The 21522-nt window shown below is 39.9% G+C and overlaps 1 protein-coding gene across 4 annotated transcripts in view; it reads right to left on the bottom strand.

Annotated features, from left to right (window-relative positions):
- Window positions 1-21522, bottom strand: part of NIPBL (NIPBL cohesin loading factor) — a 144737-nt gene that overhangs the window by 4165 nt on the left and 119050 nt on the right. For all 4 annotated transcript variants that reach the window (XM_026649053.2, XM_026649056.2, XM_026649054.2 and 1 more), the window contains 10 exons: window positions 20928-21064; window positions 17517-17657; window positions 17060-17153; window positions 16801-16955; window positions 16456-16546; window positions 12124-12297; window positions 11452-11642; window positions 9987-10094; window positions 7944-8144; window positions 7343-7489 (listed from right to left, as the gene is read on the bottom strand). In XM_026649053.2, coding sequence (XP_026504838.1) covers window positions 7343-7489; window positions 7944-8144; window positions 9987-10094; window positions 11452-11642; window positions 12124-12297; window positions 16456-16546; window positions 16801-16955; window positions 17060-17153; window positions 17517-17657; window positions 20928-21064 — 1439 coding nt within the window. The remainder of the gene's footprint in view (window positions 1-7342; window positions 7490-7943; window positions 8145-9986; window positions 10095-11451; window positions 11643-12123; window positions 12298-16455; window positions 16547-16800; window positions 16956-17059; window positions 17154-17516; window positions 17658-20927; window positions 21065-21522) is intronic.

The raw sequence follows: 21522 nt of genomic DNA, 5'->3' as shown, positions 1-21522 counted from the left end.
GGATGTTGGGAAACCATGCCACCCTTACTTCTGCGCTGCTGCTGGCAGTGGTGCTGTCTTCATAGCTGGGCGCCCAGCCATCAGCCACTGCTCTCTGGCCACCCAGCTCTAAAGGCAGTGCCACTGCCAGAAGCAGTACAGAAGTAAGGGTGGCAATACCATACCTTTGAAGAGAGACCACCTTTTACAAGTGACCACTTCTTCTAACTGCCATGAGTGGTCACTCTTGGCAGGTTTTGCTGTTGTCCATTTTTATGATTAATAGGAATATGAACAAGTGTCTTAAAATATCATTTGGTTTGCCTTTCTAGATAGAGTTCAAATATTCAAACAGTTTTATTCTTAAAATCTGACACAGGTTTTCATATGCTCTCAGGGGCCATGACATACATGCAAAGCTTCTCTCCAAGGAAACATTTATGTTGATAATGTGGATAAGGTAAAGGAAATTCTATCAACACATTTGCTATTATATAGCCATAATATATTTCAGGAAATACAGAATGTATAAATGCATACAAAGTATTATAATTAGTTCAAGCCTACTTGAATGAGACAGGCAGAACGAAACTGAGAGACTTACAACTAGTAATATTTTTAAAATCAATAAATCAAAAAACATTTTAGAAATGGCACTTATTTACCTATATTTATAAGCAGGATTGACTGCTCTATTTAATCTCAGGAAAAGAAAAATTAGCTATCAAAATATTGTTAACAAAACATTAAAAGGGATCTTTACAAAATTTTGGTTAAGCAGTGTAACAAAACAATGTTTATGTGCATGTTAAGGAGACAGGAAAATTTACATGTGTGTAACTGGGCTTCTCTGAAGGTATCATTTAACTCAATTCCTTCTCTTGGTCTTGTGCTTCTGATATGACAGAGCTAGGGATTTCGCTATATCTGAATGTTTTTTGATCTTCTGAAGCTAAAGTAAACGCACATCGTAGGCAGATGAAAATGCCAGTGCCAAAATGCCACTTAAATATTCATTTGTTTCTTGATGAGCAGGAAAGAAATGATTTCCCTGTAAATTTCCCTGGACTATAAGGTGGATAGATGGACTATAAGGTGGATAGAAAGCTGGCTAGATCGTCGGGCTCAACGGGTAGTGATCAACGGCTCCATGTCTAGATGGCAGCCGGTTTCAAGCGGAGTGCCCCAAGGGTCGGTCCTGGGGCCGGTTTTGTTCAATATCTTCATTAATGATCTGGAGGATGGCGAGGACTGCACTATCAGCAAGTTGCAAATGACACTAAACTGGGAGGAGTGGTAGATACGCTGGAGGGTAGGGATAGGATACAGAGGGACCTAGACAAATTAGAGGATTGGGCCAAAAGAAACCTGATGAGGTTCAACAAGGACAAGTGCAGAGTCCTGCACTTAGGATGGAAGAATCCCATTCACTGTTACAGACTAGGGACAGAATGGCTAGGAAGCAGTTCTGCAGCAAAGGACCTAGGGGTTACAGTGGACGAGAAGCTGGATATGAGTCAACAGTGTGCCCTTGTTGCCAAGAAGGCTAACGGCATTTTGGGCTGTATAAGTAGGGGCATTGCCAGCAGATCGAGGGACGTGATCATTCCCCTCTATCCGACATTGGTGAGGCCTCATCTGGAGTACTGTGTCCAGTTTTGGACCCCACACTACAAGAAGGATGTGGAAAAATTGGAAAGAGTCCAACGGAGGGCAACAAAAATGATTAGGGGGCTGGAGCACATGACTTATAAGGAGCGGGTGAGGGAACTGGGATTGTTTAGTCTGCAGAAGAGAAGAATGAGGGGCGATTTGATAGCTGCTTTCAACTACCTGAAAGGGGGTTCCCAAAGAGGATGGATCTAGATTGTTCTCAGTGGTACCTGATGACAGAACAAGGAGTAATGGTCTCAAGTTGCAGCGGGGGAGGTTTAGGTTGGATATTAGGAAAAACTTTTTCACTAGGAGGGTGGTGAAGCACTGGAATGGGTTACCTAGGGAGGTGGTAGAATCTCCTTCCTTAGAGGTTTTTAAGGTCAGGCTTGACAAAGCCCTGGCTGGGATGATTTAGTTGGGAACTGGTCCTGCTTTGAGCAGGGGGTTGGACTAGATGACCTCCTGAGGTCCCTTTCAACCCTGATATTCTATGAAGTACAATTTGTGACTGAAATAAATATCTGTATGGTAGAATACTCAAGAAGTCAGTCATTAAAAAAAGACAGTTATCTTTTCCATGACTGGCATTCTTTGAGATGTGTTGCTCATGTCCATTCCATATTAGATATGTGTGCTCACCACACGCATCGGTGCAGGAAGTTTTTCCCTCAGCAGAATGCATAGGGGACCGGCTCTGGTGCCTTCTGGAGTGGTGCCTGCATGGCACAGTACAAGAGGCGCCACCAGCTCCCCCCACCTTCAGTTCCTACTTGCTGGAAACTCCAACAGTGGGGAAGGAAGGAGGGTTATGGAATGGACATGGGCAACACATCTCTAAGAACACCAGTTATGGAAAAGGTAACTGTCTGTTCTTCTTCGAGTGCTTGCTCAAGTCCATTCCGTATTAGGTGAGTCTAAAGCAGTACTCCTGGAGGTGGGTAGGAGTTCATGGATGTGTAGATTGCAACACAGCTCTGCCAAACTCAGTGTCATCTCTGGCCTGCTGAGTGATGGCAAAATGAGTGGTAAATGTGTGAACAGAGAACCACGTTTCAGATCTACAGATGTCCTGGATAGGGATGTGCTCCAGGAAGGCCGCTGAAGACGCCTGAGCTCTCGTCGAGTGGGCTCTGACAAGCGGCGGCAGCAGAACCCCAGCCAGGTCGTAACAGGTCCTTATGCATGAGGTGATCCAATTGGAAATCCTCTGCGAGGACACCGGGTGACACTTCATCCTATCCGCTGTAGCGATCAAGAGTTGAGTTGATTTTCGGAAAAGCTTGGTACATTCTAAGTAGAAAGCCAAGGCCCTCCGGAAGTCCAGGGCGTGAAGACGCCTCTCCTCACTGGTCTTGTTCAGTTTGGGAGTGGTTAATGAGGAAGGAAGGAGAAAAGGAGGAAGATGTCCTTCCGGGAGGAAGATGTCCTGGTTCACATGGAAAGTGGAGACCACCTTTGGCAGGAAGGCTGGGCGGGGCCGCAACTGAACCTTATCTTTATAGAAGGCCTGGTCTACACTACGACTTTAATTCGGATTTAGCAGCGTTAATCCGAATTAACCCTTCACCCGTCCACACTACAGAGCCAGTTAATTCGAATGAAAGGGCACTTAAAATCGATTTCTGTACTCCACCTCGACGAGCGGAGTAGTGCCAAAATCGATTTTGTTAATTCGAATTAGGGTTAGTGTGGCCGCACACCACCGAATTAATGTGGTTAAATTAATGGGGTAGTGTGGCCACACACCACCGAATTAATGTGGTTAAAAACCGAATTAATGTGCTTAGTGTGGCCGCGCACAATCGAATTTATACAACCTGTTTCCCAAATTCGAATTATCTAAATTCGGATTAATCCCGTAGTGTAGACATACCCGAAGACTGTGTACGGAGGTTCTGAGGTCAAGGTTTTAATTTCAGAGACCCGTCTTGCCAATGTCACTGACACAAGGAACGTGACCTTCCAGGACAGGTGGGAAAGGGAGCAGGAACCCAGCGGCTCAAAGGGCAGGCCGGTCAGCCTAGAGAGAACCAAGATAAGATCCCGCTGCACCACAGGAGTCCGTACCTGCGGGAAGAGTCTCTCGAGACCTCTCAAGAATCTGACCGTCATGTCATGGTAAAACACTGTCTGTCCATGGCCGGCGGGTGAAAAGCGGAGATGGCTGCTAGATGCACTCTAATGGAAGAGTGTGCCTGGCCCTGGTTCCTCAAATGGATCAGGTAGTCCAGGACAGCCAGTATGGAAGAATGCGAAGGAGAGATGCCATGCTTGGACACCCAGCAGGAAAACCTCATCCACTTGGCCAGGTAAGTCATTCTGGTTGAGGGCTTCCTACTCCCCAGGAGGACCTGTTGGGACTCCTTCTGAACAGTTCGTTCCTCAAGGTTGGAGTGCAGGAGCTGGCCATGGTCCTGTGGCAGCAGGTCCGGGCGGTTGGGCAGGGGCCAGGGAGGGGCTGCTGACAAGCTCATGGGTGTGCTGAATCAATGTTGGCGAGGCCATGCTGGGACAATCACGACAACCTGCACTTTGTCTCTCTTGATCTTTGCCAGGACCCTGCCGATGAGTGGAATCAGAGGGAATGCGAACATCAGGCTCCCTGACCACGACAGGAGAAAGGCATTGGAGAGGAAGCCCTTGCTCAGACCTTGCCAAGAACAAAACCGGTGGCATTTCCTGTTCTGTCTGGTAGCGAACGGGTCCACTTGGGGAGTTCCCCACCTTTGGAAGATCATGTAGGCTCCCTCTGGATGGAATGACCATTCATGGTGAGAGGAGAAGTCCCTGCTGAGCTGGTCCGCCAGAGCATAATTGACACCGGGAAGGTGACAAGCTTCCAGGTGGCTTTCGTGGCTGATGCAGAAGTCCCCATAGATGGAGTGCCTCTTGACAGAGAGCTGACGAGCGCGCTCCCCCGTGCCTGTTGATGTAGAACATCGAGGTTGTGTTGTCCGTTAGGACTCGTACCACCTTGCCCGGCAGATGGGGCAGGAAGACTGCCAGCCGGACTGCTCGGAGCTTCTTGACATTTATGTGCAACTTCGCCTCTCCCATCCTTACACTACAGTCAAAAGAAGCTATAGATCCACCTATAAAATGTCCATAAATCCATATTTAAGTACCTACGCAGTCTGAGTGTATGCTCATCAGCACCTCTGAAAGTATGGTTACTTATTTAATTGCTTAATTACTGATTTTGTTGTCCAGTTACAGGCACCCACAATTGCAAACTCATTGGCCTGCTAAACCCAGGGTTGTGAGTTCAATCCTTGAGGGGGCCACTTAGGGATCTGGGGCAAAATCAGTACTTGGTCCTGCTAGTGAAGGCAGGGGACTGGACTCTATGACCTTTCAAGGTCCCTTCCAGTTCTAGGAGATGGGATATCTCCATTAATTTTAATGAAGTCTTGAATGGATGCCTCAAGAGATCTGAGGTACTGTTACAACCAGAGTTTGGGGTAATGTTTCCAATTCTCGGGGATACCCCAATACATTCATCAAATTTAGAAGAAAGAAAAGGGACATAAGACAACATATTTGAGCAGTGTCAACACACCAGCAGAAAAGCCTTTAACCTACACTGGCATGTTGCACAAGGAGATTTGATGCAGTGAAAGCCAGGTACGCCATTTGTGCATCTTCTACTGAGGAAGCATCAAGGAGCCATCTAGACACATCCGAACTGTGGCAGTGCAGAAAACCCACCCTCAGTCTGGATCCTGATGACTTCAAAGGATGAAATGGTATCAAATCAAAATGGACTTAAAGAAACAGCAGTGCACCAACAAGTAATGCCAGAGCACTGGGGACCCTACACAAAGCAGGACAGACAAAAAGTGCAAATGATATAGACTCACATTCTAAACGAAGCTGCAGGACTGAGAGGAGGCAGGCACTGGATGCACCTGTCCTGGCTCCAGTGGGGAGCTCCTTTATTGAATGTAATCAGAACAGAATGAAAATTGTATGCTTTAAAGGGCCCCAAAGCCCTGGGGCTTTGTACACAAGACACACCTGCGGTGCATCAAAGGGTGAAAAAAGGGATGCTCCTGCCTATCTCACTCTAGGCCAAGACTCCAGAGCAGGAATCTAGTCAATATGGTATCTTTAGAGAACAAGAAAAGAAACAGTAAGTTAACAGATTTTAGTTTTAGATACTACAAGCAATTAATTGTTCATATTTTTAAAACTAGGAAAATTATCTTAACAGGAACCTTTTAAGAATTATTCAGTATATGTTAAGACCAATTAACATGAGTTTTGTACCTATTTCTCAAAAAATTGGACAAGCAAAATAACGAAACAGGCAAATCTAACATCTAACATGAATGTGAATTTTGACATTTTAGATTCACATTTACTTCATTTCTTGTTCTCTATAGGAGGACCCTTTATAAACAGTTAAATTTTTGCTGCAGTATAAAATATTATTATGTATAGAAAAGCTATTTTAGGTCAGTTAGAGATTGCTAAATTATATTTTCTCTGATGACTGTATGATTGGACTCATGATAACTAAGACACCTAGTTATATATGCAGAAGGATGCAATTATTAGTACCTATTAGTAATATTAAATATTAGTAATAAAATAAGAATTCTAAAACATTTCTGAAATAGTTTGTTATAATGTGTGATATATAAGGAATACATGATAGTTTGGTATGGTATAAGGGTTTCATTGTCACTTACTCGATTTGTCCTGCATAAGTTGCTCATGACTTTGTCACTCATTAGTAAAGCAGCAATCTCAAACTCATTCATACAAACCTTTAGACAATACTACATATGCATTATATCTTAGATATAAAATATTAGATGTTATTTTATTTTGTAAATATTTAATCAAAAATGTTTTACTGGCAAATTGTTCTTTAAAAAGCAACAGTTTGAAAACTGCCCAGTGGTTTTGTAATACTACAGTGGAGACTGACTAGTGGGCAGAATACAGGTGAGGAAATCAAAGGGGAATTCAATTTTTTTATCACTTGCACATTTGTTCTGCATATACATAAGTAAAGATCACAAAGTTTTGTTTTTAATTCAGTGAATTAAGCTCGTCTCTCAAAATCGCTACTATGATTTAAAATACTTCCGCTCTCACAGAGGCCTAGATCGATGATGCTTAGTATAACTGAAAGAGTCAACTACTATTGCAGCTTAAAAAATTACTAGTGAAACTATTTGTAATTAAGAGGCACAAAATGTACACACTATGATGAAGAAAAGTGCAAGTGAAGAGCCATATGGGCAAAGTAAATGAATATATTTGAGCTGTATAGATAGAAACTTTGCCAACAGGCAGATCCATTCAAAACATTTTCTGAGTAGCAAGGGCAACATACCAATAAAGTTAGACTGCTTATGGCTCAGATATTCATAAAGGATTAAAAGGACCTAGACCTAAGCAACCTGGATTCTGGGATCCCCCCTCCCTGACAAACATTACATCTGACAATGCCAGTCTTATTTTCTTTCATCTCTAATATTTTCCACTGACTTTCAAAATTAATGAAAAATCCTGAAAGTTTCTGAACACAGATCTGTTACACCTTGCCAGAACTGAGAGTGATTTATGCTATTGGTTGCAAAGTAATGTTATTTATTGTACATGTGTGCAACATTGGAATGACTGAGTAGTACTCATTATGGTGTCAACATAACTTCATTGCAACAAGTTATTAATAAATCATAAATGCACTTACCTCCTTAAATGACTGTAATAGGTTACTACCAGAAACTGACAGTGTAATGTCTATATGATGCATTATAAACAGTGGCTCTTCCTGTGTTTGATAAGGAAAACACGCTAGATTGTCTGCTATATACAAGAGCATATTCACCTCTGTTTTCTGCAAGTTTAAAAAAATAAACATTTTATATAAATATATATATAATACACACATACAAAAAACATTGTAGTCTAGTTTTTGCACTGCTCTCAAAGGGTCTTGGGGTAAAAAGTCAACATGTACTTCATCCAAAGTAACTTTTCTGCCTTGAAAACATTATGCACATGCAAAGTTTTCTTCACACATGAACTTGCATTATTCCTGCTCTATCCAAACTGGGCTTAAGTAGATATAAAATGGTTGAAGAAGATGTTATTTAAGTGGAAATACATTTAGTTTTGCAGCCAAATAAAAAAGACTATGGAAATAAAGTTAGCCAGGCCAAAATTCACCAAGTCTCAAAAATACATAAAGGAAGGACACTAACATTCATCATTTGAACTTGTTACGGTGTATTTTATGAAAAACTTATTCTAATTTCTTTTTAAACGAGGTACATTTATGTAATGCTTACTGCTGTGTCATCAAAGAGGTTGAGTAAAGAAATTAGAAAGGCTCGTCTGTGTTGACGGTTCCCTCTGATCATGGAGTATAGATGTGAACACAAAGCGCTGGAGGATTCATCATGCCTAAAGCCCCTTACAGGATTCTTTGGGCACGTGTTGATTGCCTGTTGTACCTGGTAAGACATCTTCATACCAGCCACTGCTTTCATCTAAAATTATAAAATATTTATTTTTGTTTAAATTGTGGCTTTCAAAACAGTCACACACACAAAAAAATAATTTTGTCAAATTGAAAAATTTTCATTTGAAATTAATGTCTTCCTCATCTTATTTTCATTAGCCTCAAATTAAAAACACAATTTTCAAAACCCTACCACTTCTTGCACATTTACTCTTTTCCCATGATTTGTAGTAACCCTGATATTTATTGTAAAATTTAAGCCTTTTTTTTTTTTTTTTTAAGCCTCTAGCCATTCTGGGTGTGCAGTTAAATTTCCAAATAAACTGATGCAGCGTTGTTTTCTTGAGTTTGCAAATAGACCAAAATAGCTGTAAGAAAGGTAAAAGCAGTCCCATTCATGTCAAGGGGGTGTGGAAATTGAAGTGTAATGACTGTTTTATATTAATATTGTTGTTTCTCTATTAACTGCCCTAATAGAAGCATCCAGCTAAAATGATGATTCAGAGCAGGCAGATATTTCATACATTTGAAACGATTTTCCACAGGAATAATGTTGAAAGTTGTAAAGTTTTCCCTGAGTGTTCTACCGAATTTGAATTTTTGAACTTGCATATGTCTTAACCCTCTCGCCTCACTCTACGTGCACAGAATGACAAACACAAAATCCCAATTATCTGCATGTGCCTCAGTCTGTCAGCTGATTTTAGTTAAGCCCAGGATTTGTTCCAGTTTCAGTATCAACTGGATGCCTGACCAGCCAATGTACCCACCACTCCCTGTGCTTTGGCCTGTGCTTCTATCCCGGGGTAGGCAACCTTTCAGAAGCGGTGTGCCGAGTCTTCATTTATTTACTTTAATTTAAGGTTTTGCGTGCCGGTAATACATTTTAACGTTTTTTAGAAGGTCTCTCTCTATAAGTCTATATATTATATAACTAAACTATTGTTGTATGTAAAGTAAACAAGGTTTTCAAAATATTTAAGAAGCTTCATTTAAAATAAAATTAAAATGCTGATCTTACGCCACCAGCCTGCTCAGCTCGCTGCCAGCCTGGCGTTCTGTTCACCCAGGCCGGCAGCGGGCTGAGTGGGGCCTGACCTCTGAAGCCCCCCACGCCCCCAGAAGGGTGGGTGTGGGGGGCTTCAGAGGGCTGGTGGTGTGTGGAGGTGCAGGGCAGAAGGCTGGTGGTGTGGGGGGCTTCAGAGGTCAGGGCAGAGGGCTGGAGGGGTGTGTGGAGGTGCAGAGCAGAAGGCTGGGGGTGTGAGGGCTTCAGAGGTCAAGGCAGAGGGCTGGGGGTGTGGGGGGGTGCAGGGTAGAAGGCTGGGGGTGTGGGGGGCTTCAGAGGTCAGAGCAGAGGGCTGAAGGGGTGTGGGGGGGTGCAGGGCAGAAGGCTGGGGGTGGGGTGGGTCAGGGCAGAAGGCTGGGTGTTGGGGGGGAGTGCAGAGGGCTAGGGTGTGTGTGGAGGTGCAGGGCAGAAGGCTGGGTGTGGGGGGGGGGGGTTCCTTGTGATCAAACAGATGATCACAGTTACTTGGCCTGTGATACTCAATGAGCAAGATACTACTAACAATTGCAAGTAAGGGAGTTTTAAGGTTGAATGAAACACTTAAGAGCAAATATTAAGAACTAGGAATGCTTCCCATTTCTGATATTCTAAATCTTAAACTCTGAGAAAAAACTGCTCCTTCACAACTCTATCGTTTCAGATGAAGAGGTCACAACTCAATTCCCCAACACAGGTAGAATTAATAAACAGATAAACATAACCATATTCTCCAATTCCTGCAGTTTGGACTTGTACATTTCTAGACTCTTCAGAGAGCAGAGAATCAGCATTTTGTTTAAGTTATGTAATGTTAGAATTACATACATGAATGAATCCAGCATATTTTTTGTCTATTTCCACCAGTTGCTGGTCAGCTTTGTTCCGCATAGAGGGCTCTGGATCTGTGCCCATAGCAATTAAATATGGCACACACTAGAAAAGAAATAGATGAAAATATACAAAGGCATTATACACCAAAAATGTATGTGGCTATGTGCGCTGCTGCATGCATATATTTATCTCACATTATTATTTATGTTAAATTGTTAATAGTTGAACAACTAGAATACGACACCTTATGCGACTTACAGCTTAATGGCTTCTTTTAGGCAAGAGCACAAGTTATAAAGAGGGGAGATGATCCAAGGACACAAGCATATTAAAAAATGAAAATTTATGCCAGAACACAGGTGGTATTCCCAGTATCTCTCTTCCACTGGGCCACACTCTAGGACCCCATACTAGAAAAATGAGGTGTTTTTCACAATTTGTTGATCTATTTTAAACACCACTTAGCACCTATATTGACAAAGGCAGTAGTGTTTCAAAACATGTTAACAGTTCATGGTCAATCCTAGGATCCTTGGTCCAGGAGACTCTAGGGTTGACACAACTCGCTAACATGTTTTGAAATATCAATGTCTGTCTATACCAGTTGCTGACAACAGAGTTTAAAAATTTAGAAAACACATTTGCTGAGCACACATTCAATTTCTGAGACTAGATAGGGCCTAGTAATTTGCCTCATGGCAAGCCTGAAACTTGGAAGCTATTAATATATTTAAAATATATGGGTCTCAAATAAATTTGTTACAGAATTTGGTCTGGGAATTATCCAGTTGAGACTTGAGATATCTCCTCAATATTTACCCAGAATTCTTCCAAAACAGAAAGGAGGATAAGAAAGAATCTGTAGGAGATTATGGATACAGGTAAGTAAATTAGTCTTCCCTTGTTAGCCACACCGCTATAGATTTTCACTGTAATAGATAAACACTATCTAGCTAAGATTCACAGGTGAAGAAAATTACTTGAAAATAAACTACAGATAGCCCTAACATTGGCTCGGAACTTCAATCCAATGTAGTGTTTTGTGGGGAAAGATGCTGGCAAAAGAATCTAATGAGTAGAATCTAAAGACAGACCATGGATGTAAGTATGCCTGAACACTAGCTGGGGTCTGATACCATATAACAGAAACCAGTGCACGCCATCATGCATTTAATAAGTGCTGCTTAAAAATTATTAAACTCAAATTTAATTTCTAAGCCAACAAAGGGTTAGTCTTTGGAATCCTGTTGGCCTTTTAATACAGAAGAATTCTAGACATCTGCTGTATGTAAAACAGCCTCTCCAAACGAAGTATCCCCAAAAGAAGCAACTAATGTAACAGATTTGGGGGGCCGGGGCGGACGACACACACATACTGGACGTTTATCTAGCAGCCATGAGAAACTGAGATTCTCTTGTGTAAAAGAAAAAAGAAATACAGCACATTAACATTACATACCTGAACTGGATGGATAAGACCCTGGTTTAATGTCAGTGCAATGACATTTAGAGCAAAGTGGCGTACGCTGGACTGTGCATGAAAGAAAGCCTCAAGAACCTGTTTGAGATAAAGTTGCATGATGGAGCTGCTCATCCCTGAGGAAATATCACCCATTTCTTTCAGATCCTCCTGTTTTGCTACTTTCTTCCCTGTAGAAAGGAACAAAAGCAACTGTTTGTGTCAAGATCTTCGGGCAACCACTAACTTATTCTACTCTACATACTATTCCTCATATTCTTTATAACATATTTAAACTTCAGAGTGGTACCATAACACAGCCCTGAAGATTTCTTGTTTTAGAATGCCTGAAAATTAACAATTTCAGAGAAGAATTTGATAATAGAAAAAGCAAAGCACTCATTATTTTAACTACAAGAATTTAAGTATTGCACATTTTGGATTTTTTCCCAGCAACTTAAAACTTGAAGTTAAGAACAGAACTCTGTACTCTATACCTCTCAGTGTGACTGTGTATAAAAGATGTTCCCGAATTCTTTATCTAAGGTAATGTATGTATACATGAATAATTAGACCCCAAAAACCCTTATGAATCAGTTAAATTAAAAGGTTGTTTTCATGTAACAAAAGTTACATTTTGAATGCTTCCTTAATACAGTACTCATCACTCACACTCTCTATCTGCCTGCTGCATACGTGTATCCTCCTCCTGTAGATAGGTTTGGAGATTTTTTAACACCTGGATTTTTAAATTTACTGAGCTGTTCTTATCAGAGAGAATGCTGTTGTACAGAGTCTTCACCTCCTGCTCAAACATTAGACTTGGGTGTTGAATAAATGCAAATCCTGAAAGAAAAAAATAAGAAAGATCCCACTTGGTTGCCTTGCAATTACTGTGCTTACATTTTTCAAGGTAACTAGTAAAATCTTCCATCATACATATATGAAATAAAATTCAAAGAATCACTCAAAAACTGGAAACACAATAGAAGAATGTTGGAGAATCAGGATTTCTTGATTCTATTCCAGGCTCTGAAGGGGAGTGTGATCTAGTGCTTACACAGTCAAATACACAGCACATTAATTCTCAAAGGCAGCATGGCTAAATGAATTTTATTCTCAGCTCTGCTAGAAGTGACCTCATGCAATCAATCTCTCATTTATAACATGGGAAAATTATACATGCCCCTCCTATAATAGAGGTCTACGGTCTTGCTCAAACATACGTCAGTGGGAACACTGAGACTCGGACATATACAGACTCTAAAACCCTTTCTTAAAAACTATTATGAAGGAAAAGAACTATTTATTTTCCTTCCACCTGCCCAAAATGTGAAGAACTGGTCTCTTTTACTCAGGTGTGTGGAGTTTTTTTGTCTTCTCCCCGTCACCCTTCACCGTCCTCCCCAGTTTTAATCCAGAATGATGGACATCATCTGAGATAACATAAGTGGGTTTGGAGTACTGCTGATTTATAGCCTCACACAGCATCACAAGTGGCAGGGATGCAGCTTTCCTTTGAGAAGACTGGGAATCTGCCATGTATTAGACCATTACTTTATTTATTTGTCCTAACTCTTGTTGGTCTGTGCTTTGCAGGAGTGGCAGATGTTGAATATTCCTTTACTTCTTTCTGGCCACAGGTGGTAAAGATCTTTAATGACAGAGGATGTGGAAAAAGCTAATGTAATCAATGATTTTTTTGCCCCTGTCTTCACGAACAAGGTCAGCTCCCAGACTGCTGCACTGGGCAGCACAGTATGGGGACAAGGTGACCAGCCCTCGGTGGAGAAAGAAGTGGTTCGGGACTATTTAGAAAAACTGGACGAGCACAAGTCCATGGGGCCGGATGCGCTGCATCCGAGGGTGCTAAAGGAGTTGGCTGATGTGATTGCAGAGCCATTGACCATTATCTTTGAAAACTCATGGCGATCGGGGAGGTCCCGGATGACTGGAAAAAGGCTAATGTAGTGCCCATCTTTAAAAAAGGGAAGGGAGGAGGATCTGGGGAACTACAGGCCAGTCAGCCTCACCTCAGTCCCTGGAAAAATCATGGAGCAGGTCCTCAAGGAATCAATTCTGAAGCACTTAGGAGAGAGGAAGGTGATCAGAAACAGTCAGTATGGATTCACCAAGGGTAAGTCATGCCTGACTAACCTAATTGCCTTCTATGAGCAGATAACTGGCTCTGTGGATGAGGGGAAAGCAGTGGATGTGTTATTCCTTGACTTTAGCAAAGCTTTTGATACAGTCTCCCACAGTATTCTTGCCAGCAAGTTAAAGAAGTATGGGCTGGATGAATGGACTATACGGTGAATAGAAAGCTGGCTAGATCGTCGGGCTCAACGGGTAGTGATCAACGGCTCCATGTCTAGTTGGCAGCCGGTTTCAAGTGGAATGCCCCAAGGGTCGGTCCTGGGGCCGGTTTTGTTCAATATCTTCATTAATGATCTGGAGGATGGTGTGGACTGCACTCTCAGCAAGTTTGCAGATGACACTAAACTGGGAGGAGTGGTAGATACGCTGGAGGGTAGGGATAGGATACAAATAGACAAACCTAGACAAACCTAGATAGGGACCTAGACAAATTAGAGGATTGGGCCAAAAGAAACCTGATGAGGTTCAACAAGGACAAGTGCAGAGTCCTGCACTTAGGACGGAAGAATCCCATTCACTGTTACAGACTAGGGACCGAATGGCTAGGAAGCAGTTCTGCAGAAAAGGACCTAGGGTTACAGTGGACGAGAAGCTGGATATGAGTCAACAGTGTGCCCTTGTTGCCAAGAAGGCTAACAGCATTTTGGGCTGTATAAGTAGGGGCATTGCCAGCAGATCGAGGGACGTGATCATTCCCCTCTATTCGATATTGGTGAGGCCTCATCTGGAGTACTATGTCCAGTTTTGGGCCCCACACTACACGAAGGATGTGGAAAAATTGGAAAGAGTCCAACCGAGGGCAACAAAAATTATTAGGGGGCTGGAGCACATGACTTATGAGGAGAGGCTGAGGGAACTGGGATTGTTTAGTCTGCAGAAGAGAAGAATGAGGGGGGATTTGATAGCTGCTTTCAAATACCTGAAAGGGGATTCCCAAAGAGGATGGATCTAGATTGTTCTCAGTGGTACCTGATGACAGAACAAGGAGTAATGGTCTCAAGTTGCAGCAGGGGAGGTTTAGGTTGGATATTAGGAAAAACTTTTTCACTAGGAGGGTGGTGAAGCACTGGAATGGGTTACCTAGGGAGGTGGTGGAAACCTAGGTAGGTTTTTAAGGTCAGGCTTGACAAAGCCCTGGCTGGGATGATTTAGTTTGGAATTGGTCCTGCTTTGAGCAGGGGGTTGGACTAGATGACCTCCTGAGGTCCCTTCAAACCCTGAGATTCTATGATTCTATGATTCTAATGAGTAAAAACAACAAAGTGCAAAACAAAAAAGAAAATAAAAGGAAAAGGAAATAATGGAAGAAGAAAAGAATATACACCTCTACTCCTATATAACGCGACCTGATATAACACGATTTCGGATATAAAGCGGTAAATCAGCGCTCGGGGGAGGCGGGGCTGTGCACTCCGGCAGATCAAAGCAAGTTCGATATAACGCGGTTTCACTTATAACGCAGTAAGATTTTTTGGCTCCCGAGGACAGTGTTATATCGGGGTAGAGGTGTATATGGAAAAACCCAGCATGAAACAATGGAGGGGGCTGATTGGCTGAAGCCAAGGGAATCAAGGTTCTATAAAGCTGGTCTCTTGCACCTAGAAAAGTTAGGGCAGGAAAAGACTTAGTTCAAGGAAGAGCTCAGTTCATCCAATGGGTGGGAAAAAAGGAAAGCGAAAGGAGTAAGGATGGTCTTTGGTAGGGATAATTATTATCTGCATGAATGTGCACTGAAGTTTTCCTGATCTTTTACCTGATCTTTTCTAAGCTAATCTGATTACTTTTTAAAAGGGATTTTAAATTTAAAGAAGTATTTTTGATATATAACTCTTTCCTCCGCTCACTGATTTAAATGAGTCTACAACCCACAATTCCCTCGTAAAATTCTTCTTATCTTCCCTAATAAGTTTTCCTTTCTGCTTATTAATCCAAATGTTTCAGATGGGAGAGAGGGAAAATTTGCTATCTGACTATTTTCTTTTAAGAATTGGTCTGCCTCCACCTGAAAATAAATTATTTGGGTGTCTTTAAGATTAACACAGCTCTATATAAAGTAGTACTCCTAAGAGGTTATGTTTGGTCTGCTAGTAAGGATTTAATATTTCCATACTTCTATGGAAGTACACATCTGGAGCACAAAGAGTGTGGCCAAGCCTCAGACCCTTGTAGGCAAGTCAAAACTTGCAAGAAGTGGCAAACTTCTCGCTGGCCATTATCCAGAAAGGAACTGTCAGAGCCTATGTATGTTAATGCCTATTGACATTTAAGGGGACAATCCTCAGCTGTTGTAAACTGTCATAACTCCATTGACTTCAGCTGAGGATCGACCCATGATTGCATCACCTAAGACTTTCCCAGATGTTTTTGGCTTGCTAATAATCTTTTGAACCTCATGCCTTGGGGGTGTGAAACTCAAGAAGTACCAGATTATAAACTACTTTCATTTTGAAAAATGATGGTACCATTAGTTTAGAAATCTGATACTCTTGAAGATTGTAAAGAATTATATATACACACATCAGGAAGGCATACACTGTCAAAATGTATTTTTCACAGGAAAGAGAAAAGAGCCCCTTTTTGACCAATTTGCTACAGACTATGTTCAAATATCTTCAGACATGCAGGGAAGTATATTTAAGGTCTCTATGAACAAAAACATTAAAATTCAGAAAGCAACCAAAATTTGCAGATAATATTAGTTAGGTACATATCCCTTAAAAAAAAGATGCCAAAGCTTTTTAAATGAACCAACTTCTTGTAAAAAAACCCCAACAAACTAAACATACTATCCCCTGAGATGCATAGTTATTGATTCAATTAAAAACAAAAAACCTTGGTAATTCTTACCTAAACCAATAATGGCTTTTGTTTGTACCTCTTCATCTGAATGTTTTGTAAAATACATCAGCAGTTCAAGTACTTTATCCTTAATGTTAACCTGGCCAAATTAAAACAAAAAATATTGGTGACTTAAAAACCTAATTGCAAAGTGAAACACACATCACTGACACCAGAGCTTTCCCAAAATAAAATAAATTGTTGCAAATTACAAGTACAGTCTAGTTTCACTGTGAAGACTTTACTTCACTGTTTCAAATTACCAAACCTATTCTGTTCTATTTACAAGTTACATTTTTTAACTTTACCTTTTTAAACACAAGACACTGAGAAGGTAAACACAGTGTATTTTACCTTACTGTTGCCTTTAAAATCTTCCTGATCAAAATCAAAATGGCGACACAGTGCTCCAACAGTGAAAAGAGATCTAAGGAGTGCTGGTTTATTGGCTGTAAGTATAGTACTGTTTGGGTCTTCTTGGTGTTGACTTTTTAATTTTGAAAGTGCACCTAAAATATGAGAAAAGATTTAATCATAGCACTCCTGAAATGACAAGCATAACCAAAACTTTTATAAAATTGTTTAATAATATATGCTCTGATATTTAACTTACCATAGTATCTATTAAAACAGGCCCATACAAATTTATAATTTTGAGTAACCTTGTTTACAACAGCCCCAAGACAGCTCACACAGTGCTGCACTACCTGAAAATAAGACAGAAAATATTTATAACATTTTATTTAGAAGTCAAGATAGAGATTTTTCAAAGCAGTCTAGAGATATAAAAACATATTATTCATTTAAAACTAATGGAAGATTAAAGGTCTAAATCTTCAAGACTATTTTGAAAATCTCAGACCAAGTACAAATAACTAACGTGTAATAAGAAATACACAAACTCCGGTAGATTAAGAAAGTTCACAGGGATAGCCAGTTTTTCATAATTGCCGTTCAAACATTAATAGGGAAGAAATGTTCATGCGTTCATCTTAATAATTTCTACATATTCCATATCAAACTGAACCAAAAACATTAAATTCATATAAAAAGTAGAAATTAAATCTTACCGTCATGCCATATTTGATTATAAGTTTCATGAGATCTTCCTCAATAGTGGCAAGGAACGTCTCACTTGGATGCTCCATCAATGGCACCACCAGTTCTAAGATTTTTGCAACATTGCAGATCACCATGAAATCATTTTGGGTCTGTAAGAATAACATTTACAATGATTAAACATTTTCACCATTTTCCCTATATAAGAGCTAAGTATTTCTAATTTTATTTCAGGTTTGAGAATAACTTAATAAATCTCAGTTTTTCAGTAAAAGTATACACTGATATTCAAAGATCTAACTTTTCTCTGAAGTATGCTTTAGGTATGCTGTAGCACTTCCCAGTAGAAAAAGTTTGGCTAAGGGTTTAAAGACAACAATTTAAATTTGTTACCATGTTCAAAAGTATTGCTATGCTATGATCATCAAATTTGAACTGCTGTCTTTAATTACTAACCCAATACTTTTTCACTAGGAAATAAGTGAGTCCAGGTGAAATAATTGTTCTGGTAAAGATAAAAGTTATTGATGTGAAAGGTAAGTTTTATTTTATGGTTAAAATAGTCTTAATATTATCTTTGGTAATTATTTTGCAATTAATTATTACAAAACATTTCATGATATATCTTAAGCATAACAGGAATGCTGCCGCTTAATTTTAATTCTACACATAGGAGGAAATACAGAGTAACTAGGTTTTCTGAATTTAAACATTTGATAACATATCATGAAAAAGGTACATACCTATATACCTTAATACATAGGTATTCATAGTTTAATAAAATGTAACATTTTGATAACTGACATGGATTTAATATAGTTTCAATGGATAATATGCAGCCCCAGGCACAGGGTCCATATAAATTCCTTTGTATCACTTAAGTTCTCTAGAATGGCTGCATGGGGTGGGGAGGAAGGGGCTCTGGACCCTCTTTATGTTGCAAAGAAGTTCTCCCTTCCAGCCACTTATAGGATGGTATGGGAAGAGTAAAGATCTAGGGGGACTGCAGGGGAAGTTCTCAAAGGAGAAAGAGAAAGAATAAGTGGGAGGATTTGGTTTTAAGAGAGAAGAGTAGGTGAAATAAACAATGTTATTTAAAGCTACTCAGCAAAGTATTAACTAGCTTCTTATTGTTTTCTCTGCTTAAAAAGTTCCATAGATTTTCAAAAAGTAGTCAGCAGAAACTTTAGTTAGCAGGGACTTTAAAAGGACAAACAAAGAAGCTTGCATTATATACAATGAAGGAGGAGGAACCTGAACAGAGACTCCAGGAGAAGGTAACATGGTCAGCATGATAGGCTAGGAATGCAACCTAATTTATTTCAGCACTGAAAAGAGAAGAAATTTGGGGTTGACTGTACCAAGATACTCAAAAATGATACATCAGAACTGATGCTACTTCATCTTGAAGCTTGGGAGTATTCCACACAGGCCGAGTAGGACTTTGGATTCTGACTGTTCCTTTGGAGACCTAGAATGAATCTTTGAACTCTTCTGGCTTGTCTGCCCTAGGGCAGTGGTTCTCAACCAGGTGTACGTGTACCCCTGGGGGTACGCAGAGGTCTTCCAGAGGGTACATCAACTCATCTAGATATTTGCCTTGCTTTACAACAGTCTACTTAAAAAGCACCGGAGACAATTACTTGTTTTATACTGCTCTATATACTACACACTATAATGTAAGTACAATATTTATATTCCAATTGATTTATTTTATAATTATATGATAAAAATGAGAAAGTAAGCAATTTTTCAGTAATAGTGTGCTGTGACACTTTTGTATTTTTATGTCTGAATTTGTACAAGTAGTTTTTAAGTGAGGTGAAACTTGGGGGTACACAAGACAAATCAGACTCCTGAAAGGGGTACATACAGTAGTCTGGAAAGGTTGAGAGCCACTGCCCTAGTGAATGACCCATTGCTGATACCAGTACTAGCAACAGGTGAAGATGAACTGGGGCTGAATGTGATTTAACTACAAGCATAGATAAAGACAGTGTTTAGGACATTTCAGAAACCATGATTTAAAAAACCTGATCTGAAGAAAGGTTACTAGCCAGTGGGCCTAAAAGTAGTACACATGCCATAGGTGAGGAATCTAGAGAAGAAATTCTCAAAGCAAGTATTAATTGCCAGTTTACTTCAGATGCACTAAAGTCTTTTGTTAACCCTTTGACACTAGAAATTACAATTTCCCAATGTGCATCCCATTAATCACAATGGGATACGCTATAATTACCAGCTAAATGATTTTAGGATTCACCTCAAGCTGCATAACTGAAGCTTGTGTAGTCCACTGAGTAGATGTTGCAGCATTTAAATCCCATCCACCCCACTCAGGACAGCTTGATATACTATTCAATCAGAAGAGACTACATCTCATCGTACAACACCAAAAGTACTTTGTAGATACTGCTAGATGACAGGCTTACTATCATGATGTCCTCCATCCACAGGCAGGTGAATGGGGAACAGACCTTAATTAACGATTAAGAGGACGACAGGATTTCTCAGATCAGAAGACCAGAAGCAAAATTCTGATGTCAGTGACAGAACTACCATTTACTCCAAAAGGGGCCAGGAATTCACCCTAGTAGTTTACACAAAACCTTATACAAACAGCAACATTCACAATGGGTTCCTTGCCAACTTGCTACCATAAGCAGCAATGTAAATGTAAAGCAAAGAAAGGGAATGGAGTTTACATATGAAAAACTGACAAAATTGGGATTTTTAGTTTTGAGGAAAAAAAGATGACTGAGGTGAAATGATTGAAACTAGCTAACGGTTACTATAATATTAAGCTTGATTATGTATTTGTGGTAATTGGAAACATCAAAAGCAGGATAAAAGGTTGAAATTAACAGGATAGATACATAAAATTGAACGGTGATCCAATATAGAGCAAATGGTGAATAAGTGGATTGAACTTTACAGGGGAATACTTGCATTTAGTATTAATATGTTTATGCAAAATTGGATGACTATTTGAAATTTCATACCATAATGGCACATTGATAGTTTTCTGCTGAGGAGTGTACAAAACCAGGAAGTAAATATTATTGAAATAAAGGTTAAATACATTTAAAATATAACACTCTTCTACTTGTTTTCTTTTTTAGACCTTAGTAAGTACGTTTTTAATTTTTAACAAAACCTTTGCAGTTCATCCTTTGAGAAGAAAGTAAGAAACCTTGAAGGCAGACTTGTCTCTGCATCCAATACTTGAAAAAAACCAGTCCTATTAGAGATCTATGGATTACAAAAGGTTCTCTCATATCTTCAGGACTGAAAACAGCCATGTAATGGAAATATTGTTGCTGTTTTTTACACTCCCACCCTCAATTTCATCATGCATTTAAGATAACCCTTGAGTTCCATAATTATTTAGATGAAAAAAGACTTTAGTTTCCTATACTTACACTACATTTAGTGGTAAGGTATGGCTGCATGGTCATGGCATGTTTGACCATTAGCTGGGGCCTGATTTTGCTGAATAAGAACAAAGTGGTTATGCAAGCTACCAAGCGACCAGAATTCACACCCTTGTTGTCAGAGTCTGCAAAAATTAGAAAATACATTAAGTATATTCAATTCAAGGACAGTTCTGTCAATAACAAAACCGGATAGTAAATAAACACAGCATATAAAAATCACTTTCACTGATAATGTATCTTTGAAAAAATGGCATATAAATTCCTCATTAGATAAGAAAACTTGGATTAGCAGACAAAAATGTAAGCACATTATCAAGAAAATATGTAAAATAATAAGTAAAGCTCCTTTGAAGTTTTCATTAATTTTTAAACCACTTATTTTTCCAGGCCACAGGCTCAGCCAATGATTCTGTAATGAATGTAAAACAGAATAATGCAAACAAAACTTGGACTCATAACAAAAACTTTCCTAATATGAAATAATTTGTTTTGTTTTTAGGTCATTGAGACGTTTCCACAAAATGTAGCTTGGTTAATGAGATTAGCTAGTGAACATGAGTGTTCCTTTGAGCATTTTTGG

The sequence above is a fragment of the Terrapene carolina genome, unplaced genomic scaffold (assembly GCF_002925995.2).
Source record: "Terrapene carolina triunguis isolate 2854851 unplaced genomic scaffold, T_m_triunguis-2.0 Scaffold69, whole genome shotgun sequence".
In the NCBI taxonomy this organism is placed as follows: Eukaryota; Metazoa; Chordata; order Testudines; family Emydidae; genus Terrapene; species Terrapene triunguis.
This window is presented reverse-complemented; position numbering and strand designations above follow the sequence as displayed.